Below are 23,650 nucleotides of genomic sequence, written 5' to 3'. Positions count from 1 at the left end.
GTAAGGAGAACCTGTTCATCTACTTTAGAAGGCAAAAAAGTACCCCTTCAATTGAAAAAGGTCATATTTAACCCCTCAGGGAGGGGAACTAACTGCACAGCAACAGTTTATGGCAAGAATATCATAGTGTGTTGATAATTGGGAAAATGTATGAAGCTTGAATGCAACTTATCTAGACTAATGGGCAGAGATACTGGAGCTAATAGCCTTTACTCATATGCAGTGGGAACTTTAATGACCACATGTAGGACTTCAGTGGCATGAAAAACATTAGACCTGCCACATTTCAATAGTGGATTTGATAAAGGGATTAAAACTGAAGCACCAAGAAAACAGTCAGCACACTTGACAATTAGTAATGTAAGCACTGGGCACAGAGCCCATCTTTGGATGGATTAGGACCAGATGGGTAGCAGGCTGACCCCCTCAGCTGTTAATATGGTAAGTAAATCTTGCACCTGTGATGCAAAATTAGTTCAGAAACCACAAGTACATTTGTTTCTTTGAACACAAAAGGACACTGTCATGCAGCATCCAATTTTGGAAGCAATTAGTTTGGGGGAGGGGAGACACCATTTGACTTAACACCTCAGTACCTGGAGCATTACTTCAAATATTGTTGCACTTTTTGCACTGATACATTCTAAATTAAACTATTGGCTAGTGAAATGTCAGATTTAAGTGACAGGTTAGTATCAGTATTTGAAATACTTTGACCTTTTCTAGAATACCAGATGACTCAAAGTTGCCAAGAATTTAAAGCCTTGTTTCTTTTAGTTGCTTCATAGTTAAGTGAAATTCAAAGCAACAGGGTAAGACCCCACTGAGCATCACAGTGGTTGTGCCAACAACAGTGACTAATCTTTTCATAAGCAAAAACCTTCAGCAGCAGTTGAGCAAATATTCAAGCTGTTTTTGGACAACTGCTTGCACTGTGGGCTAAATAATCTACCATATTGTAAATTGTAGCTCACTACATATATTAAAGCTACACTAGAGATTAAAAGTTGCCAAGAAAGTGAGTGTGAAAGTATCCTTATGACAGGACCCCTATTAGTAAGCTGCAGGTTTTCATATGTTCAGTCTTACATTTGGAGCAGGATGTCACTGGTGAAATATGCAAGGGTAGTAAATGTTTTTGGAAAAGTTTATTTGGGAATTACATAATTTCAGTTTTCCAAAATACATTTTACTAGATTCCCTACAAAAGAAATCTAAAGTATAATATGAAATTAAACTTGTTGCAACAGTCATTAAATATTCACTTCCACTAATATATACATACAAAATGCCACACTTATTTTGTTTACCCTTGGAATGTGTGCTGTGTTCCAGCAGTTTGATTTTCATATCTTCTCCAGTTCCACACTATGAAGGCTCAGTAGCAACACTTTGTACATCCTTTATTATAGGCAAAAATCAAATGGTCTTTAGAAATTAAATGCAACTTTAGCAATTTTACAGCTGGGGTAGTTTGTCCACTGGGGTGTCAAATTTGAAGTCTGCTGGGAAGAGATCTGGAGCTCGAGGGTAGATAAGTCTGTAAGATTGTCGGATTGTAACATCAGCAACACCAGCAATATCACCTATTTCTGGGAAATGAAAAGAGGCAAAATTAACCATGGCTTAACCATTTTCTCTTACTTTGAGTAAAACAAAGTGTAAACCATTATCAAGTTCTTGTTCTGTAGTTACAAACACAATTAGTTAAATATCAGAAACAATTGGAGGTAAAGGTAAGGAAGAAAATATTTTCACTTAAGATCTGTAGTGAATATAAACAGACAAATTGCTCACCAACCGATGAGATTATGGGAAGATACAGAAGCAGCTAGTGTTAAACAAGCAGAGGAAGTAAGGGAAGGAACAGTTTGAGATAAGCAGGAATTTGTTCTTGTATGATTTTAAAAAATTGTCATTTTGAACTTGATCATGAAGTGAATGAAGGTCTGTGGAATTGTTTGAAGATTTTGGGGGGAGTGTAAAGGAAAGTGATTTCTACTTGTCTATATGTGAAAGGCAGACAAGCTACATTCTAGAGTCTGAAGACCACAGAAGAGTTGTATAAATAAATCAAGCTAGATCTGAACTAAGATTCCACACTCCATTAACACCCCCAACTCCAGTTTTATCACACCTAAAAGTTAATTGTAAATTGGGAATATCCATAAATCAAGATTTCAGAATCTTGAATCAGCTGTCCTTTACAAATTCACTGTGCCCTGTTCCCAGGTAACAGGGACTACGAAGGACCACATCCACTAAGGCTGCTTTGTTTGACTGCACAAAGCAGTGGAAAAAAAAAACATTTTAGCAGCATGATGAACCCCACCCCAGCATAGCTGAGGGCCAACCTAGAGCCATCCTCTATTGCAGTGATTCTCAACCAGGGGTACATGTGGGGGGGGTCACAGGATGGACTCAGAGGGTTGCAACTGCAGTGCTGGCATTAGGGGATGGCAAGAAGGGCAACTGCCTGGGGCTCCACGCCACAGCGGCCCTACAAAGCTAAGTTACATACTTCAGCCCCACTGCTGGGGGCTCAGGCTTCAGACACAGTTCACAAGTAAAAAACTGACTCAAGTATCACACTGAAATGTAAGTACAATATTTATATTCCAATCAATGTATTTTATAATTATATGGTAAAATGAGAAAGTAAGCAATTTCTCAGTAATAGTGTTGACACTTTTTTGTATTTTTGTCTGATTTTGTAAGCAAGTGGGTTAAGTGTGGTGAAACTTGGGATACACAAGACAAATCAGACTCGTGATAGGTACAGTAGTCTGGAAAGGTTGAGAACCACTGCTCTATTGCAGTTCTGAACACACATGGTTGGGGGAAGAATGACATTTCATCTTGGCTAGCTCCAGCCCATCCCTGGGTACCAGGATGGCTTCTAATTACAATAGGAATACTAACTAGTGAGGAGCAAGCCATACTCACCACCACCACATTTACATTCTGAATATTTTAGAAAAGCAGGATGTAATTGTACAAATGCTTGCTTGGGCAAAAACAAAGTGGCTCTACACATGAACAGCATAATTTAAACAGCCCAATCACTAAGCCACAGGAAAGCTGGAAGTCTTATTGTGGAGCACAGCTAATGGCAGATAGCTTGCATGTCAAGCTTCCTGAGAAAAATGCTGGTTTGTGGGTCTCACATTGTACACCCATGAACTGGTGGCTTATGAAGCTCGTGTAGGCTTCAGTAAAATACTGATTTTTCTGCATTAAACTAAGTATATCCATTATTTCAAATAGAAAATAAGTAGAAAAGATGGATTGAGAAGATTTTACCTTTCTGGGTCCTTTTCTCTGCTGAGGCTTGTGATGCCATATAAATAGCTGCAGCTGCTACAGAAATCGGACTCCTCCCAGGAACCAAATCTAATTCCACAGCTTTACGTGCTATGTGTGTCGCTGCCATCTGTACTTGTTTAGGAAGACCCAGATTTGAACAAAATCTTGACATGAAATCTCCAGTTGTGATCAAATCCACACTGGTTTCCAGAGCTTTCAAAATAAGCTTAAAACACCGCCCTATTTCTTTCTTTGAAATCCTTGACACTGCACATATTTCTAAACAAAGAAAGAGTTAAGACTACAGTTTAATTATGTCTGCTTTCCAATTTAAGCAAGTAAATTTCTCCATAGTTTTATATTTCAGCTTCTTCCTCCTCTACAAAACAACCACCACAAAGCAGGCCACCACCACAAACAGTTAAGAATAATTTTACAATGGGGTAGAAGTATAAATGTTAAATTAGGCAATTTTCAAGGTCATGCAAATCCTGTGCAAACTGTTCTGCAAGTGATCATTAAGTCTGATTATTTTATGAGGAAACTTTGCTGCACCAAAAACTGTTCCATTCAGAACAGGCAGGAAAAGTATCATCAATCATGGAACTGTTGGTTCAGATTTAAATGGAACAATCACTGTATGCTCAGCTCATCAGGTAACATCTTTTGGGTACTACTAGTGCTATTCAGACTTCATATACTGAATAATTTTAAATAGTAACTCAGGAACATACTTAATACAATTAACTCCCAAGATGCTTAAGCCCAATAGTCCATTTGAAGTAATGGGCTGCATATAGAAAAATCCTAATTAGTACTATCAAGTGATTAGGATAGTCAAATCAAATGTAGCCTATTGCTGAAATTAACTTATTCATTTTAGCCCTATTTCTAGATACTACTATAATACTAGCTAAAGATATTTTATTTGATAACAGTTTAATCTGTGCAACTGCAAACTTACCTTTAAATGTTCTAGGAACACCCTCTTGTCTACAGGCTATGTAGAGACAAGCAGAAGCAATAGCATCATTACTCCTTCCCTTCAGGCTCTTCTGCTCATACACTTGCTTGAATAAATTATTTGTTCGATCCTTCAAAGCAAGAAGACTAAATTTAATTAACTCTAGGCCATTTAATTAGCAGCAATATCAAAAATTCATGTGCTCATTATATTATGCTAACTAAGTCAATGCCAGAACAATTTAAGGAAGGTAGACACGAACTTACAACTATATTTCTGGGAAGGTTGATTCTGTCTGCCATGTTAGTAATTTCTTTAAAAGCATTCATCATTGCTCGATCAGAGCTACTCATAGTCCTGCGATTCTGGTACTTTGAATTTCCAAATTCATCAAAACTTGCTGCACCTGTGCCCTGAAAAGTAAGATTTAATTGTTAGAGACCCAAGTTTGATTCCATACTTAATATTTCAAGAGTAAATATTTTCCAGGTTTTTAAAAATTCAAGAATTGTTTGGAACAATTACTAAATGTCAAAATCAAGCAGCATTCCAAATTGCATGTGTTATAGCTATACTACCATAACACCTTAGATGTGATTACATAATCTGTTGAACATGATTCTCAGGAAAATCAGAGGATTTGGGAGAAGGGTTAGCAGTAGACCTTGCAAGAATTCCTCAATTTAAAAAGACAATATGGATAAATGTAACAGGTACTTTGTCCTTTTAAGACAGCCTTATTGTTTAAGTTAGGCATCCCCAGTGATTCACTATAGACTAGCACAATTTGCTAGAGTCTGTTAATGCATTATTAAACTTAGGCCTTTGTAAGCATGACCAGACAACCTTACGCAACCTCTATTATACAAATATGTACACCAAATACACAGGCCATATTGCTGAATTGGAACACTGGATGTGTCCATTACAATTGCTAAAGCCCAAGGGCACTGCTAAGCCTCACACAATTAATGCCTGAGTGTCATTCAGTCTATGCTGTAGCTCATTTCTGGCTGGCTGAAGTTTTGTGACCAGGATGCTGATAAGTTGTTCCAATGATGGCTCCCTCAAAAATGTGGAAATACAGTCAAATGCTGCATCAATTCACAATGATTGATCCAAAACCAATTTGCGGTATGTTGCCTGCTTAGAATAAGATGCTTTAAGTTGTTATGTTCAGAAACCAAAAATCTATCCCTAAAAAAAAAAAAAACCAAGGACTCCTACCCACCCTCACCCCAAGAAAAATTCTTACAAAAAAAATTAACAAGACTGGATTACTCAAAGTGGCAATGTCAATGCAAACTCCCTGCATGCATTTTCCCCCATGTTGCTGCAATTTACATTGTGAAAAATCTTATTCCTGCCCAAAAAGTGAAAGGACTTGCTGTTTTTAATTTGGTGTATGCTTCACCTTTATCAAATACCATGTCAGATTAATGAAATGGTTTAAGTTGTCCAAGAACAACTGCCTTCTAAATGCAGATAAAATGACTACTTCATAATTAGTCTTCAGTTAACCAATATCTGGTGCCACACAGCTTATGTTGGATAGCTCTCTTGGGGCAACTTGCTCTTTGTTAGTTGTGCCTGGATACATAAACAGAAGAATATTTATTTGGGGCACTTCAAGATGCAGTCAAAGCTTTCCACCTTCAGTGGGAGGGCTATACTGCAATGTGCAAAGATACTACAGAACATCAGGGAAGAACGTGATTTAGTTACGTGAATCCAGAATCTTGCACCTAATACATTTTCTTGCCTTCACTGTCAAAACTGCCAAGTTCTCACTACTAAAAAAATGCTTTAAAAACAGCTGTTAAAGTAGAAAACTTCACTGCAGGCCATTCAATGAGTTCTTGACTGTCTTCATGATGAGTTTCCTTCACCATTAACTCCTTTCACACTGAAAAGAGAGCTCCCAAAGCAAAGAACTAATGAGTCTTTAAATTATGGACTGAAATGCAGGTTTTCCTGAGTAGTCAGCAATCTTCCTTTGCTAACATTACTTGTCAAACTGGTACTAAATTTCCACCTGACTAATTTTACAATCCTACATATGTACAATATACACACCCAGTCAAAAATAATGTACACTACAAATAAACACTGTTGGAACATGCAGGAACCAGGAAAGAATTCCTAATTTGCATTTTTAATACTGTTATACCAACAGAACAGTTAGATAGCATTCCTGATAAACATGCATAAAGTTATTTCTCCTCATCTTGAATACTAATTTGATACAGAATTTCTCATGAAAGACAGCCTAGTTTGAATACAAGATTTAACTGATGCCTCCAACCCAGGTACTTTGTTTTCAGGATTTTTCTGGTATATGCCACATGTGAAAAATTCTGCAATTCTAAATTTATGTAAGATTCCTTACAGAATGATCATTTTTCTAACTGCATTTCACTTAGCAGCAACAATGGAAAAGCAATGTACAGTAGCCCCACTACACTATCAATGAGTTTCACTGTTACCTATAAGGTTAGATTAGTCCAGTATCCCTTATTACCATCCCCTCTCCATACAGAAGCAGATTGCCAAATCTAGACCATAATAAATAGTTATTGTGATTAATTCAGTTTATACCAAATATTTTTTATGGTATCCAAATCTGCATAGGTTCCCATTGCCATATAAATATGTACTTGACATACAAATATTTAGTAACATTTTATATTTTAAAGTGTTACCTTGCCAATCATTGTGGTCAAATCTCCATCACTCAAGAGGGGATTCTGCGTGTCTCCAACTCGAGATGGGTCTTTTGTTGCTTTATCATTGCTGAAAGTTCTCCACTCTGACCCTACGTCTATGACCCGGTCACCTGAATTCATAAAAAGTAATATTTTGCATCATCACAACACATTATGCCTCACTATACTCCCCTCTGAACTATCAGCTATAACTAAGGATCATGTCATCCACCACTCAAGCAGTTACTTCCGGGATAGTGTGTATTAGCTATTTAACTCTGCAAAACACTAGTGGGGCAGGAAGTAAAAAAGTGCAATGGAAACTGTAGGGAAGATTTAAGTAGGGCGAATGTAATTAACCAAGTAGGAATTTAACCAGGATACCCAGGGTTAACTTTCCTACTCTTACGAAGGGCCATGAGATCTTAAGGGCCAAAAAGAATTAAGTTTCAAGAAAGCTGCTCTAAGAGCATATTGCTGCATGTGGCCATTCTAAGGCCTAGATTAAATACTAACTTGAAAGGAAGTGTGCCGCCACCACCACCACCACCACTTCTTGCAGCATCAATTATGTTCCTTAGCATTCTCCCACCTATGTCCTGACCCAGTCTAACCCTCCTAAATCTAACTGCTAGCAGCAGCATGTGGGGTGGCTGTGACTATTATGCATGCATAACACTTCCTGCTTTTTTTTTTTTTTTTTTAAATACTGTTCTTTGGTATCACTATATTCTGCAACTCCTGGGACAGCTGTCATGTTAATTCAGACTAAAGAAAAAGGGCCAAACTTATGTTCTGTGATTGGACTGTCTGCCTCAAATACACTCTTAGGCTTCTATAACCATATCATGTTAAGGGAGCAAATGCTAATGGTTTAAGGAACATCTCCGTTGTCCCTTTCTGACCGCTTTTAGTTCCACCCTTGTCTGCCCCAAACTCCTGCTGGACTAGTTATCTAGCCAGATTTGAAGACACCCGTATAACAGAAGGAGAAATTCATTAGATATACCAAAGACTCCGTAAGTAGCCCAGTTCTCAGTCTTAAAAAATAAAGATTAAAAAGTCTACAATGCAATAATGCTGGTGCAAAGTAAATAAATCTGAGGAAAGATCCTAGAACACTGTCCTTCTGAAGCCTTCCTATGTCCCAGTCAAGGGAATGGCTGCAAAAATATAAAGAATCCAAACTAGGAATGGAAAGGACCTCAATGGGTCATCTAGTCCAGTCCCCTGCACTGAGGCACAGCTATGTATTATCTATAATATAATAAAGTGGACTGCATGATAACTGTCCATTATGGAAGTCTGTTTAGTATAAATTGATTTACTCCTGATGAACAGTGCTTAGACCCTCAAAAGCAAAACTAACAAGGAAATTAATTATTTTGTCATTAGATAAGGATCCAAGTACAATGATGATGATGATGATGATAACCGTAAGGAACTAATAGCAAGAAAGACACTGGTACTCTGAGGTAGTAATAGTTATCCAAGTTAAAGCATAAGCTTCCTCTCAGAAAGACCTTTGGAAGAAATATGGGACGAACAATGGATACAGGTGCAACTGCAAAATTCATAGTAAGGAAAAGAACTAATTTGTAAAAGGAACCTTTTCTTCATAAAGAGTGTGAGGAGCATTTCTGCAGTTCATTAAGCTAATGAACTTGAGACAGAAAAAGCTTTAAACACCACTTATTTCATGAATAATTATCTCCCTTACCAACATAGTAGAAGCCCATTTAGCTGTTCAACCCAATAGGTAGCTGTCTCTCAACTAGATTCATATCTATGCTTCATCTTTATACTTAATTGCTTTGACAAAAATCAAGGAGTATAAAAGCATCAAGCATGAACCAGAACTGTGTTCAAAAGTATAGAAGTAGAAGATTGAGAGAATATAGCATATATGGTGCAAAGGAAGCAGATAGCCATTCTTTCCACTACACTAATGTCCTCCCTGACCCACACCCTTCCAAACTCAAATGAGCAGACAGCATGCTCCCCTGGCTCCTGTATTCTGTAAATATTTAAGTAGTGCTCCTTCTATGGCCTAGTAATAACTTCACTTCAAGACAACTCCCCAATACTGTTTACTGCATCTAAAAAAAGCAAAATGTACTTAAAGTATTGGCATGGTATAAATAGAACACCGAGTACAGGACAATGATGTAATAATTTTCCACACAAATGGGAATGGCCTAAATGACTCACTCAAGGATCTGCCTCTTGTGAATTATGAGCCATTCCTGCACTAATGAAAAAAAAGCATTATATCACTGCCTACTTTTACAAAATATCAGGAATAGAAGACCAACACTACTATATTGGTATAGTAAGAAAGTGTTAACTAGAACAAACCACTGAATACAAGGTATTTTATTTAGCTATATGCAAATACTTCTTACATTGGCAAGAAAATACACTCTTACAAGTAGCTAATTACCCATCTAACTGCAGCAAGTCACTAAAAATTAAATTATTTAAATGAACAAACAAAGCCACTGTTTTGAAAATCTGATAACAGGTTTAGCACAAAATTAATAATGGCCCTTGAATGAATGATAAAAGCAGACAACTTCAAAGTTTTAATGCAAGTTGTATAAAAAAACCTAAAGCAACAGAAGTTACAATGGAATTTTCATGGCTGGGGCATGCATCCAAAAACTGAGCTGCAATTCCTGGGTCTAATCCTATCAAAAGGACTTCCTTGTTTGGAAGCATCTGTAAAAAGGCACCTTACTACAAACTACCAATACCAGATGTTTTGGAAATACTGTGTCAGCATTTTTGCAGGCTTTTGAAATTTATTTTTATGTTTCTGCATAGTGAAGATTTAAATAGGTTAACTATTTACTGCAACTGTTATTTTCATAAGTAGTAATGGAGAATGTACAATACGTGGGAGGGTATACATTTCCTTCTCTATTTCCAAGTCCCCCATTTTATGCAGAATCACAAACCAGTAGTACAAGCTTCTACAATGCCACCTGGAGGCAGTGTTTTTAGACATGCCACTTTTACTTATGTCTTCCTGACAAAGGTTATCTAAGTACTTTTTCCCCTTTTCTGAAAGCCTCCAGGAGGAAATCCTCAGTAAATAAATTCCATTCTCAAGGAAAGCCATTACTGGGCTAATTTGATGAAGCATCTTCCAGGACACATGAATACACTGTTTGCCTGAACATTTCTTTTTCGTCATTCTGTAAAGAAATTTTCCATATGCAGATATTTTAAAAATATTGTCCAAGCATTAAAGTTAGACACAAATACAGACAGTAATCTCCACTTTGTTCTTAAGTTGCTCAACATCTGAAAAGCTCATTTAGTAGAATTCAGAACTGTTATTCAGAACAGAAAACCTCTGACCAATGTTTGCCCTTCTCCACAATTGACAAATGCAGTTGAGGAAATACTATAAGAATCCAACATCCTTCCTGTTCAAGCCAGCATCTAAAATTAAAATGCCACTTCACACCTCTTTCTTTTTAGGATTTGTTTAAGAAATGCCTAACCGTTACATAAACCATACGTACTGTATTCCTACAAAAAAGAGTCTACATGAAGGAAACATTTTTAGAGCAAAAAAAATTCAGGGTGTTGAACGTTTTATCCACAATTATACATTTTAAAGGAACACTGAACTACTTTACAGTAATGCACACTCCATTTGTAATACTTTTGCATACCATTTCATGTAGATTATTAATTTTGTTCTCCATTTAGCAAACCGGTTTTTATCTTATTTCTAATACACAGGAAGCATAGCTTAAACTGGAAATGCTTGAACAAAATAAAGATCAACAGGATTAAAATCAGATTCTAAAGTAAGACTCACAGTTTACTAGTCATATTGCACCTTGCAATAGTCTAGAATTTCCTCTCATGGAAATACAATCTGTTTTAGGTGTATATTCACACTTTATGTACTTTAAGAGTAGCTATACCTTTGCATAAAAAAAGAAAGTACACTTTAGACTTCAGCACTTTGGCCTTACAAATGTGCAATCAGTAAAATTCATTTGTAGTACTGTAAGAGCACTCTAAATACAGTACAGAGCCCTTTTAAAATTAAATTAGTTAATTAACTATAAGAACAAAATTTAGGAATGTGCTGCCATCTAGTGATAATTGCAATTATTGCTCTTTTTACATTAGAAAATAGTTAGAGCCATGACTTTGCAGCATCAAGCAAAAAGTGTAAAATGAAAACCATGCAGTGACTTCTGAACACATTAATATAGACTTTGGCAACCTTTTTCCATGATGGCAGTCCTTTTGAGAAAATATGTTAAATGGCAGTCCCTGTTAATTACCTGTTGGTAGAGCTGGTATTAACAATTATGAGTGAAAGATGTAGTAGAAATTCAGTAATTTCAAGTATGAGAAATTACCTCAAAAAATGCAACTTTACACATTCAAAGCTGAAATACTTTTAAACAAAATACAATCATGTGTCATGTATATGTAATATATCTACCTTGATTTATGCTACATCAGATCAGAATCCCACTTTGAAGAGTAAACATCACTGCAACCCATCAAAAAGCTCAGATTCAGGTAGAACTGGAAAGCTCTCAACACCTATTGTGTCCTCTTTTCTGGTGGTTTAAGTCTACTAAGACTGAAACAGTTCACTTGATAACATTAAAGTGAGTGTTCCTCCATGTAAGATAAGTACCACCAGTTAAAGTGACCATTCCTGAATGACTGGATAGGAAGACATCCTTTGAAATAAGTTAGTAAGGTGTATTATTGACTCACTATGGAACACAAACCAGATACTTGATTCCAAACAAGCTGTTTCAGGATGCAATGATTTAAATCAAATCAATTTATCAGATTTTAATCATTTAAATCACCAAGCAGGAAACTTTGATTTAGATTTTATTTTAATCACATTTTGCATTTGTACTTTTTTCCCCCTAAAAAAGATTGATTTATTGGTTGGTAACGATTAAAATATGTTGGTCTGCAACTAAATATAGCCTTTACACTAAATTTGGTAGTTTTTGCTAACCAGGATAATATGCTACAGACACATTTAAGCAATTATACAACTTAGCCTACTTCCTTCCCTCCCTCCCCCCACCTCCAACACAATTTTTATTGTGTTGGGAAACAGCAAATGATGCATTTCTTGTTTACTAGATGATTTTTACTTGGGATTTGTGTCAAGCTCTATTTGGATGGAAATTGGAATTCAGTTAAAAGTGTGCAAAAACAGCATTTAATTTTTTTATTAGTTAAGTAAAACTATCTCAAGTGTGATGGAAGTATTATCTGTAGTTAGTAAATGAAACTGATTGTTTCAGGTCGCCATAGCTATCAAGATTTTAGAACTAGTAGATCTCATTCTCTCACACATCATTTTTAGAGTCAGATTGGAAAAAGAAAGCAAGTTTTCCTGACTTTTCAACTCCCAATCATCTTCTCAACTTTGAATGGCCTAGTCATTAAACTGAACGAGTTGAATGGAAAAAAAAATATTCTCTCTGCCTCTGCAGAAGAAGTTAATAGCTAGTTTAACAGTTTACACTGGTCCCAGATGCTTAGTCAGTGACTTCCACCAGTTCAGTGGTTTGACTCTAAAAAAACCAAGACAACAAATATGTACTGCTTAATTTTTTATTTAAAATAAATTGTAATAGATTATAGTAAACTTCAGCTTTAACGTAGGTTGTCCTAATTTCACATTTAATTTTAAATAGGTTTATTTTTAAAAACAAAAATGTACTTATTTTTTATTTAAATAAAAATCCAATTTTTCAACTACTGATTTTAATTTACCCTGAGTTGTTTGAGTCATAAAACCATGTCAAGCTCTCAGACTCTTCATTTCCTTCAGGTGGAAGTATGTTCGAAATGTGTCCTCATACTTCACTCTCATCAGGCATAAAGTCTTCAAAATATTAAATTGTAGTGAGAAACTTTAATTTAAAAACAAAGTTATGGAGACCCCTTTCCCACTGCCAGTAGTCTTCCCATCTCTCACAACACAATTTTGAATAAAAAAAATTGTTCAGAACATATGTTCTTGATTGTTCAGACTAATTATTTATTCCTTATCAGATTTAAAACATGAAACATTTTTGAAATGCTGACCAAAGTGCCTAACAAAATGACTTGCTCTTCACACTTCCTACTTCCACCTCCCACATTAATGTCCATATATTCTCATGCAAAGATTAGCTCTGTTCAGTATGTTTAGAAGTATTAGCATTCTTCATAATTGATGTACAGTTCTGTAACAAATGCAGATGTTAAGTTTTCAGTGACAAACTTTTGACAAGGAACACACTGTTAATGGTTTGGTCATGGATACTTTGAAGACAGGGAAAGCTTTGGTTAAAATTGTAAGAGTCAATAGCTGTTTATCACAAATACTTACAGGGTGATTGAGAACTGAGCAAAATTTTAGATACCAAGATTTGACATTTTAGATGTTTGCAGTTTTGACAAGGACACTTTTAAGTAGATTTTCACAGAAACCTTTTAAGGGGGACAGATTTTTCATATGGTATTATACACATACAATGAACATATAGGCACTTCACTTGCAATGTAACTGCCCTCCTAGCTGAATGAAAATCATAGCTGCCCAAATGCTTTTCAAGCACAGACTATACTACCAACAGTTAAAGGAATTTTCCCTTTGTCTCACACGAGAGGGACCCAAGTTCCTGAATTGAGGACTTACAAGTTATATCATGACTGTCCCTGAAATCCTGAACAGTGATGGCATGCAGTATAGTGATAACCATGAAGTCCTACAGTGCCACAGATTTATTATATTTTATGCAAAAGATGCGCTAATGTTAATCAAATCCAAGTTTTTAAAAGTGTAGAAGTGATGTAAATGAAGACAGTAGGCCACTTACAGCTCATACGGTGTATCAGAAAACCAATATAAATGAAAATTACATGAAATAAAACCAGCCTAAACTGACCTACAAAAACAGCTATAAATTAAAGAGATGTTTATTAACATGGGCAGTTAATCTGGATCCAAAGCTTCAAAGTCAGTAAGTGCCTCAGGATTCCTTGAGACACCTGAAGAATAAGACTTTTCTCCTTCCTTATCCGAAGAGGCTAACCAAGGACATTCTTTTGGTCTTTTGCCCCTATACATCCATTGGAGCAACTAAAGAAAGAGTAAGCTAGTGTGACAAGTACAAGGAAAATATTAAATGAACATCAAGCATAAAGATGATGCTGAAGTCCGTAGGGGCCGTAATACTAGGACTACAACTAATGAACCAGTGGGCAAGTTCAAAAAGGAAAAGTAATGATATTTAGGTCACAGGGAAAAAATTCTTCCCTTCCTTTACTGCTGATGTAGTGAAGGTGGAAAGCAAAGAGACCCACAAGACTGACTATTGCATGCAGCTTGCTTAGCCCTGGTCTACGCTATAGATTTAGCTAGATTCTGCACTTGCACTTGCTCAGCCTATTATTGAACCATTCCTTCTGCTGTCCAGATGGCCGGTGTACTGATTCATGAGCCATGGGAACAAGGAGTAAGCTGGGTCTCCCAGAATCACTATTGGCATTTCAACCTCATCCATGGTTAGTTTAAGATTCAGAAAGAAAGTCCCTGATTGCAGTTTTCTGAACAGACCTGTGTTCCTAAAGGTGCTGCGTATGTCATGCACCTTTCCTGACCATTCCACGTGTAGGTCAGTGAAATGTCCCAGGATCCACCAGCGCTTGCAACACCATTAAAAAAGTATCCTTTTTGGTTTATGTACTCTTTGGCAAGGTGATCTGGTGCCAAGATAGGGATGTGTGTGCCATCTACAGCCCCACTGCAGTTAGGGAACCCCAGCACAGAAAAACCATTCACTATGTCCTGCATGTTGCCCAGAGTCACTACCCTTCTTATCAGAAGGGAATTAATGGACCTGCATACTTGGATCACAACAGCTCCCACAGTAGATTTTCCAATTCCAAATTGGTTCCCCATGACTGGTAGCAGTCTGGCATTGCTAGTTTCCACAGAGCCATCGCCACTCACTTTTCCACTGTGAGAGTAGGTCTCGTTTTAGTGTTGCTGTACTTCAGGGCTGGGGAAAGCTCTACACAAAGTTCCTAGGAAGTGGCTTCCCACATTTGAAAGTTCTGCAGCCACTGTTCATCATCCCATAGCTGCATAACAATTTCCTGAGAACAGAAGAAGTGCTCCACAATGTTCAGCTGAAGAACTGTCAGCAGCAACCAGGAATTGTTCATTCTATGGCTCGCAATGTTCTGTGCAGCAGCTCCTGTCTTGGCTCTGGAAATACTGCAGGAAAAGGCACAAGATGTTTGCAATGCTCACAAGAGTGCACAGCTTAGTGGGGTCTGTGCTTCTCAGCAGGGTGGATAAAAATCAGATTTTTTTTTTTTTAAAAAAAACTGGTTTTTATTTAAATTTTTTAAAATCAATACTAAAATTTCTCTTGTTTTAACAACAATTACAATTAAATCTCATCAAACATGCTAAACCTACATTTAGTCTCAAAAATGAATTAATGGGTCTCATCTGTCCAGTCTAACTATCAATTATTGCTTCTTGAAAGTTCTGGGCTTTCAGTTTCTGTTTTTCAGCAGACTAAAGTCACATGTGCAAAGACAGATGCAGACTATATAGGATTGTTGTTGTTCTGTGCTTATGTGGTAGTGGAGCTGGGCCAAGCAAGGCAGAGGAGCTAGTTAAAACACTGTCTTAAAGGCACAGAGAATATTTTCATCATTTGGTATTATTCACTCAATGCTGCAAATGTGGCAAAGATGAGACGATACTTAGAAGAAACACAAGGATACTCCTTAACATATGGCTGCAGAGCCCATTTAATTCATCTTTTAGCCAAAGACTTAAGTCTTATCCAGCCACAAAAGAAAGTTGTAGAAGTCACAAAATATTTCTGTAACAACCATTTTGCATCAGCTTCACTGACAAGAACAGGAGGATCCAAACTAATTCTCCCTCAAGATATTCAATGAAATCCTGTGGTTGATTGATTATTTTGAACAAATGATTAAGAACTAGCCTATTCTCATAAAACTTTGAAGAAAATTGATAAAAGAGATGGAAGTATCTCATCCAAAGTATCTAACATTGGATTAAAGAGGAATGTAGAGGATACACTCAGTATAATGAAGCCTATATCCATAGCCTTAAACAAACTTCAGAGAAATTGTTGCTGCATTGTTGATGCTGTCAAAATTTGGAAGGCACTTCAAGAGACATTGAAGAAATACCTCACCAGAAAGTTGAGCTGCAAGCAATAAAAAAAGCAAATGGATCCAAGCACTAAATCCACCTCATTTTTTGGTGAACATTCTTGATTCCAGATATAGAAGTAGACGCCTAACTTCTGAAGAAGATGCTGCTGCCATGGCATGGACATCTCAAAAATCACTCCTCAATTATGCCAGTCATAATAAATTTCAGCGCTGGAGTGGAACCATTTAAACAGTACATGTTTACTGATGTTTTGAACGATTTGGTGGAAATCATTAGCCAGACACCTTGAAACAGAGTTCCTTCAATTGCTAAGCCAATGTTTCACAGTAGTATCTTCTTCTGCAGGCACAGAAAATATTTTCATCGTTGGGTATTATTCACTCAAAGCTAAGGAATCGATGGAGTTGAAAAAGCAGGAAAACTCGTATTTCTGTTTCAGTCTACAAATAATGACAGTGGGAGTGGGGAAGATGAGAGCTAGTTGTAGAAGTTTTAAAGACAGCGTACATTTAGTGTTGTGATGACTTGTCTGTTAAAGTTAATAAAATTTGACAATTAAAAAAAAAAAAAAAAAGAGTAAGGACACCCATCAGTCAGCAACTCAGGAGACTGCTGCAAAGGGCCGGCCCGGCACTTTTCTCCCCCACACTTACCTGCCACTTTAGCAGCCCCGGTGCTGGCCCGGATGGGGTGCTGAGTTGGCCCTTCATGACAGGCAGGGGGCACAAGAGGCTGGGAGAGAGGGGGGCTGCTCCCACTTCTGCTCCTCTGCGGCCCCCCCACATTGTGAAGGGCTGGCATGGCCTCCCCCCAGGCCAGGGGGTGAGGCTGCCCCATCTGAGACAGTGCCAGGCTGCAGGGCTGGAGCAGCAGGTAAGTGTGCTCCAGGCCAGCCCTTCACGACGAGCAGGGGGCGCAGGAGTCTGTGCCCCTCAGAACCTCCTGCCCCCTAAAGGGCCAGCCTGGCTCTCTCCCCTCCCTCCTCCTCTCCCCCCCGCCACGCCATTGTTTGTAGCTGGCACTGTTCTGTGTCACTGCTTGAACCAGTGCTCTATCCAGGGGGCACTGCTGTTGGATATGCTGTCTTTTCAATGGATTTTAAACAGATCTTGACTACTTTTAGGTGCTAAGGATTCTTTTGAACCACTTGTAAAAGCTAAGGTTTTGCTCATAGTGTCTGGTAAAATTCAGTTTTTTGATTAAATTCAGTCTACTTACATTTCCATTTTCAGTTGCACAGTAGTCTATTTGTGTCCTAAACGTTGCATAGTGTTGATATGCATTAACAGCAAAAACAACTTGAGTTCTGTAGCACTTTAAAGACTAACAATTTTAATTTCAGTAGGCAGAGGCTTTCATGAGCCTCAGCTCACTTCCTCAGAGCTAAGGCTGACCTTTTCCTGCCTCCCAGCTACTAATGGTCAGCCCCTCTAGCTCTCATGGGCCAAAATTTCAGTTATCCATGGGATCTGTGTTAATTCCAGATTGACCATAAACTGAGGTGCTATGGGGATATGGTCAGGTTATAAGGCCCCAGATCTGCTATAATCTAATTGGGGAAATACCTGCATTTTACTACATTCAAATGCACTGCTATTGCCAAAAATTCAACTAAACCACTTTTTTGTAGGAGGTACAGTACAATGATGCACTGGGAGAAAGGGGAATGGGACCAAGGAGAAGTGTACTTACTGCTGAGCATTTCTGAACTTGTTTGAATATATGGACTGTTAATATTCTGATAAGAAGTCTGTGGCAAATCACTCCCAACATTTCTTAACTGCCTTCTATGAAAAAAGGATATATGCATTTTCTGCAGTATTCAAATGCAAAAGTATGGTGTGGAGAACAAATGACATATGCATTTCTCCAGCTTTCCCAACTCCCCCCATTCCTTCCTCCAAATTTTCCTTTCCCCCTCCCACCCTTCTTTCCCTCTCAACAAGACACTATGGGAATATATAATCTACTTCACCTGAATTACAGTACTGATTTTGTCCCAGGTACACAAGCCCACAGAAAAAAGTTGAACAAAGTCAATCAAGAAAGTCACACTTCTCAAGTTTAGGAACCAATATGCTATAAGTATTTTATTCCAGGCCAACTTCTGTTTTGTATTTAACAAACAAAAATACGTCTTTTGACTAATATTGGACATTCCTAACAGCCAAAGTAATGAGTTAAGAAAAAATGGCAATTGGACATTCACTTGAGAAGGATTTCATTAACAACTCAGTTTTAAGATAGACTGTAGTCTCATCCGGCATCTTTCCAAAAAGCAAATTATATGTCACTGTATTTTATTATAAGCTTCTGCATGGAACCAGATTTTTTCCTTTGGGCCCAACTACATTTGTGAAGTACAGAAATGGTGGTGTTTTAAACTGAATCAATCAGTTTTTCTTGCATGTGGTTTATGAAGACCAGCTTATTTACTTTACTGATCTACCACTTTATTAAGAAATTCTTACCAATCTTCAGCCTCCCACCGACAAAGAGGTGCAATGGGCAATTGAAATTACCAGTTCTGCTGTACAGCGCATAAGAAACCAACAAAGTGGTTGCTCACCACTGAGCACTCGTCTTAATCTACTTTGGTTTGGTGAGGTTGGACTGTAAATCATGACTTTGTGGCTTCAACAGCAGGCCCAACCACTGCCTCTTGCACAAAGAAAGTCCATGTCTTGTGCAGCCTATTGCATTCCTAAAGTCTACAGCAGCAGACCCATACCAGCTCTTTATATCATGCTTAAATATGTATTCGAATTTACATTTATGTAACTACATAATTGCCATGAATTGTAACAGTAAGATCTTCACATTTGTCCACGTTGTTATATGAAGCATCCCAGCTTGAAATGAAACAGATGCCTCGAACACTGCAAAGATCAACCTTTTTCCAATGTATATTTGAGACATAACTGAATTTTGTGAGAAACATAGGGGATATTTAAAATAGCTATCTGTAGTCCTAAAACCCCATTTCCCCCCTGAATTTGGAAAGTCAGTGGTTTCAAGGCTATCAGCTTGACTTGCATCAGGCAGAAGTGGTCAATTATATTCTCCATAATGCAGGTATCTGCTACAAAACAAAACTTTTTACTCACTTGTTTAAAAATGCCAGCCATCACCAGAACATACTGCCTCTTCAAGATGGTAGGGTTTTTTTTTTTTTTTTTTTTTTTTTAAACTAAGGGAAAATATCTATTCGGTGATAACTAAAGGCATTCAATGCACTAATTTCTTACTCACATCACCCATGAGAAAAAGCAAATTATTTCTTCAGATAATTGATCTCCATTTTGAGAGTGAGTCACAATAATTTGAATAACTACTTACCCACTACTAGTCCACATTCAGGACAGATCATGTCTCCAGCTCTGTAATCCTCCACTAAAATGGAATCCGGATGGTTTGGACACGTCACTCTGGGAAGTACATCCAAGCTAAGAAAGAAAAATACACTTTAAAAAAATTTTTTTAAAAAAGTTTGGAATGTTATGTTCACATTTTTATTTCCAGAAAAAGATTTCAAGTTAGAGGAAAGCAATTTGAACTGTCTAGAGAAGACAACTTCAAGCCACACACCCTTAATGCTGTTTTTAACTTACAGCACAAATGAGCTGAGTAATTTACAAATAGTGCTAATTGTTTGTGTGAAGCAATACATTAGTAGCACCACATGGGATTTCTGCACAGAACAATTTAGTAACCCAGGATTTATGGAGATTAGAACTGTGAAACATCTTGCCATCTAAAATCCACAAGACTTAAGTCCACCGGAAAATCCATTCTTGCTAAATATATGCTTACCAGAAGTTAGTGGTGACCACATCAATCTAAGTTAATTTTCACTCTTGAGTTTGGCTGGCCATTTCTTTTAATCCATTAGGCTATTCCTTTAGTAAGCAGTGCATTTCTTTACCATTTTAGAAAATAACTACCTTATAGCACCACCAATTTATCACTTGATAGATAAATTTTAAAAACTACAGTTTTTACCAGATTAAATATAAAGCATATAAAATTAAAGCTTAACTTGTTAGCCAGAAAAATCTTTACATTAAATAATTTTAGCGTGATAATAAAGCAGCAGCAAATCACAGAAGCATATTAAACAAGAATTAAAAAAGTAAATTTTATGAAATACAGTCAATAGATTCCAGCTGCATCACATTTTTAATACAAGACAAAAAACAGAGCTACAAAGAAACAGTTTCAGACAACTCACAAAACGGGTGCTGATCCATAAGCAAAAACTCTCTGCTATATGGAGCATTTAAATACGCATCCCAAGAAGTTTCAAGGCTGACTGCATATTAAATAAAAAAGGTGAACTGAATCCAGATTCACAAAGCAGAACAGAGGTCTCAGTGTGTCAATGTAAAGTCTGCCCATGTTTCTGGGCATATACATTATTTCCCTATAGCGTATATGCCCTATGCACTAAAATGCTTTAATAAAATTCATGACCATGGTACTTATTAAAGTTTGGCATTTATTTCACTGCTGCTAGAAGTTGTGATAACACTGGAAAATGTTCCCTAAATCTAGAGCAGCTACGGCAGGGGAAGTAGATTCACTGTATTGTGCCATCACAATAACTTTAGTCCTGATCTGAAAAAACACTCTCTTCACTATAATGAAGAAAGAAGATAGTGATTGAATGGTTCTAGTGCCTGCACTGACTTTTGCTGATAATGTCAACAAGGGAAAATTGTGACAGTAACCCAAAGAGTGATTAGATGTAGTTTTCTGTCCTGCTAATCTGGGCCAAGACAGGAGCCCTACCTGGTCATTACAATGATGAAAATCAGGGATGACAGAATGTTGCCTAACAATGAATTTAATGGGTGCGGAATGGAAGAGCTTTTAACATAAGAACAGCCATACTTCATCAGACCAATGGTCCATCTAGCCCACCATCCTGTCTTTGGACAGTTACCAGTGCCAGATGCTTCAGAGGGAACGAACAGAACAGGGCAATTAGCAAGTGATCCATTACCTGTTGTCCAGGCCTGGCTTCTGGCAGTCAAAGGTTTATGGACATCCAGAGCATGGGGTTACATCTGTGACCTTCTTGGCTAATAGCCATGGATGGACTGATCCTCCATTAAGTTATCCAATTCTTTTTTGAATCTAGTTATGCTTTCGGTCTTCACAACATCCCCTGGCAACAGGGATACTGGGAGTGCAGCAGCACCCCCCTGGCTGGAAATGGCTTCCATCATATACCGTACTTACAGTTTTGTTCAATGGCTTTCAGCAGCCCCACTATAAAAATTGTTCCCGTACCACTGGGCACTGTGTGAAGAGATTCGGGGAAGGAGTGCCACCTGCACCCCCAACTCACCTCAGCGGGTCACCCAGCCTGTGGGTCAGTATCAACACCTCCACCCCCAGCGACCCTCAGACCTGCCTTCCCCCACTCTGAAAACCTGAGGGGGGAGGGACAGGTACGGGGGGGCAGGCAACCAAAAATCGTAACTCAAGGGGGGAACTCAGCTCAAAAAGTGTAAAACGCGCTGCTATAAAGTCATCCAAAAGCCTAGTGACCTGGGGTGTCCTATTCAATATGTACACGTTAGTAACAGCAACAGAGCCGCTCACCAACGCACGCCTCACCGCGTCACTTCGGAACTGCCAGGACGCAGAGACGTGCGGAAGTGACGTGGAGGTGACCAGACACCTGACCTGAGCCTTTCTGGACCAACAAGGCTGCCCCAAGAAGTCGGGGAGATGAGGAGGACCCAGAAGCAGAGACCAGTGATGGAGGGGGCAGAGAACGGAGATGGGGCCCCATAGCGAAAGCAAGGTCAAAGCCCCCCCCCGGCCACCGGGGAGAAGGAAGAAGGTTGGGGTGAAGGGGTCCGAGGGGGAGGGAGCGGGACTGACTGGCAGAAACCACGATCCGAGATGGCAGCTGGGGGGAGGGGGGAGAGGAAGGCGCGTCAGCTCCACTGTCCCGGGAGTGACTCGGAGGGAAGACGCGGCCATTTTCTCTGCCCGGTTGACAGCCCAGAATCCCCGTCCACGGGATCCAGCCAGAGATTCTATTACCATCCCCCACCGCCCTCGGGCCGCCTGCTCCCCTCACCGGCTAGTAGACGCCATGATCCTTCCTTTAGTCCGTCCGTCCGTCCGTCCGCCTCCTCCCCGGCTACTTTAACGTCTGACTGCGCCGCCGAGTCAGCAGCAGCAGACGAGTTACGCAGCGGACGCCCTTATATGTCCTCCGCCACTGGGGGCGGGGCTCTACCAGGCTGTCGGTACTGGCCGCGCGAAGGGACAAAAGCCAAAACGGCAGGGTTAGGATCGCCGCCTGCCTCTGCTGCCTGAACCTGAGCCCTTGTTTGGAGGCGGTGCTAGAGGCAGCGCGGGCCGGGGCAATGAGCGACGCGCGCTCTCTCAGGCTGGCCGGCTCTGCCGCGCACGTCACTGGGCCAGTGCCCGCGCCCCCTCGGACAGGCTTTTTCTTCACCCTCCCCCAAGGGAGGCCTCAGGGGAGTGACTGCTGCGAAGGGACCTTCCCAGTCCGGGTTTCAGGGGCCTCCTTATTAGCATTGTAGCCACGCCCAGAGGCCGCACGCGGGGATCAGGGCCCTAGTATGCCAGCCGCTAGTAGTCACACCCCCAGGCAGACCGCCCCAGCCGGCTATGGCTGCACCAAGCTGATAGATCCACCAAGAACTGTGGCCCCAGGTAGGTGGCAGGGGCATGCCCTAAAAGCAAGGTAAATACTTGGATCCAGTCCCCTTCAGCAGGGGAGGGCAGGGTATTGGGATCTCACCCAGAGACACAAGTTGGGTGAGGTAATATCTTGAATTGGTTTAGTTTGGGGGTAGGGGGTTGGACTAGATGACCTCTTGAGGTCCCTTCCAACCCTTATCTTCTAGGATTCTAGGATTGGAACAACTTTGAGTGCCACCAACCTCTTCTTTGTGGTGGGGGAAGGTAGTTACTGGTGACGGTGTACAGCAAAATACAAGGTGGTACTGATTGTTAACAGTAAGAAGTCACGTGTTGCAAAAAAAATATTCAGAATGAAGTGGGCAATTAATACCACCTCACTCAGAGGACAAATTGTTGTAATGAGTCATAAAAACACAGTCCCTTTTGAGTCCATGACTTTTAGTGCCTAGCAGAGTTATTTTAAGTTGTCAGGTCAGCTACTGAGTGACTGTTTTGTGAAAAGCATTCACCATAGATGTTAGGGTGGTCTTCTCTTTTACCATTTTTCTGTTAAGTTCATTTGAGAATGCAGTGATTGTTTAATTTTACCCATGTTGTTGATGGGGCATTTGGTGCACTGGATGAGGGTACACCACATGTTGTGATATGCACATGTTGGACTCCTAGATCTTGAAAGTTGTGTTGTGGGCAGGATAGATCATCATAGTAGTAGAGAGATGGCTGCATGTTTTGCATCTGTTATGGCAGGGTCTGGTA

The 23,650-nt window shown here is 39.2% G+C and overlaps 1 protein-coding gene across 1 annotated transcript; it reads right to left on the bottom strand.

The window, feature by feature from the left end:
- Positions 1-203: 203 nt before the first annotated feature.
- GTF2B (general transcription factor IIB) lies at positions 204-22,448 on the bottom strand. The gene is made up of 7 exons (XM_067538517.1): positions 22,299-22,448; positions 19,541-19,647; positions 6,973-7,106; positions 4,537-4,683; positions 4,271-4,400; positions 3,304-3,585; positions 204-1,592 (listed from the first exon to the last, which is right to left on the bottom strand). Exons 1-7 carry the CDS (start codon positions 22,313-22,315, stop codon positions 1,459-1,461), a joined length of 951 nt encoding a protein of 316 aa, XP_067394618.1. The 5' UTR covers positions 22,316-22,448; the 3' UTR covers positions 204-1,458.
- Positions 22,449-23,650: the final 1,202 nt, after the last annotated feature.

The sequence above is a fragment of the Emydura macquarii genome, unplaced genomic scaffold, assembly GCF_026122565.2.
Source record: "Emydura macquarii macquarii isolate MOO-44397 ecotype Brisbane River unplaced genomic scaffold, CSIRO-AGI_Emac_v2 contig_480, whole genome shotgun sequence".
Classification (NCBI taxonomy): Eukaryota; Metazoa; Chordata; order Testudines; family Chelidae; genus Emydura; species Emydura macquarii.
This window is presented reverse-complemented; position numbering and strand designations above follow the sequence as displayed.

What these genes read in the sequence shown, in the direction of transcription:
- GTF2B (XM_067538517.1), bottom strand. An exon ending in TGAATGTGGACTAGTAGTGG is followed by an intron (nt 7,107 to 19,540) that starts GTAAGTAGTTAT and finishes TTATGAATTCAG; the next exon opens with GTGACCGGGTCATAGACGTA. An exon ending in TGACCACAATGATTGGCAAG is followed by an intron (nt 4,684 to 6,972) that starts GTAACACTTTAA and finishes CTTACTTTTCAG; the next exon opens with GGCACAGGTGCAGCAAGTTT.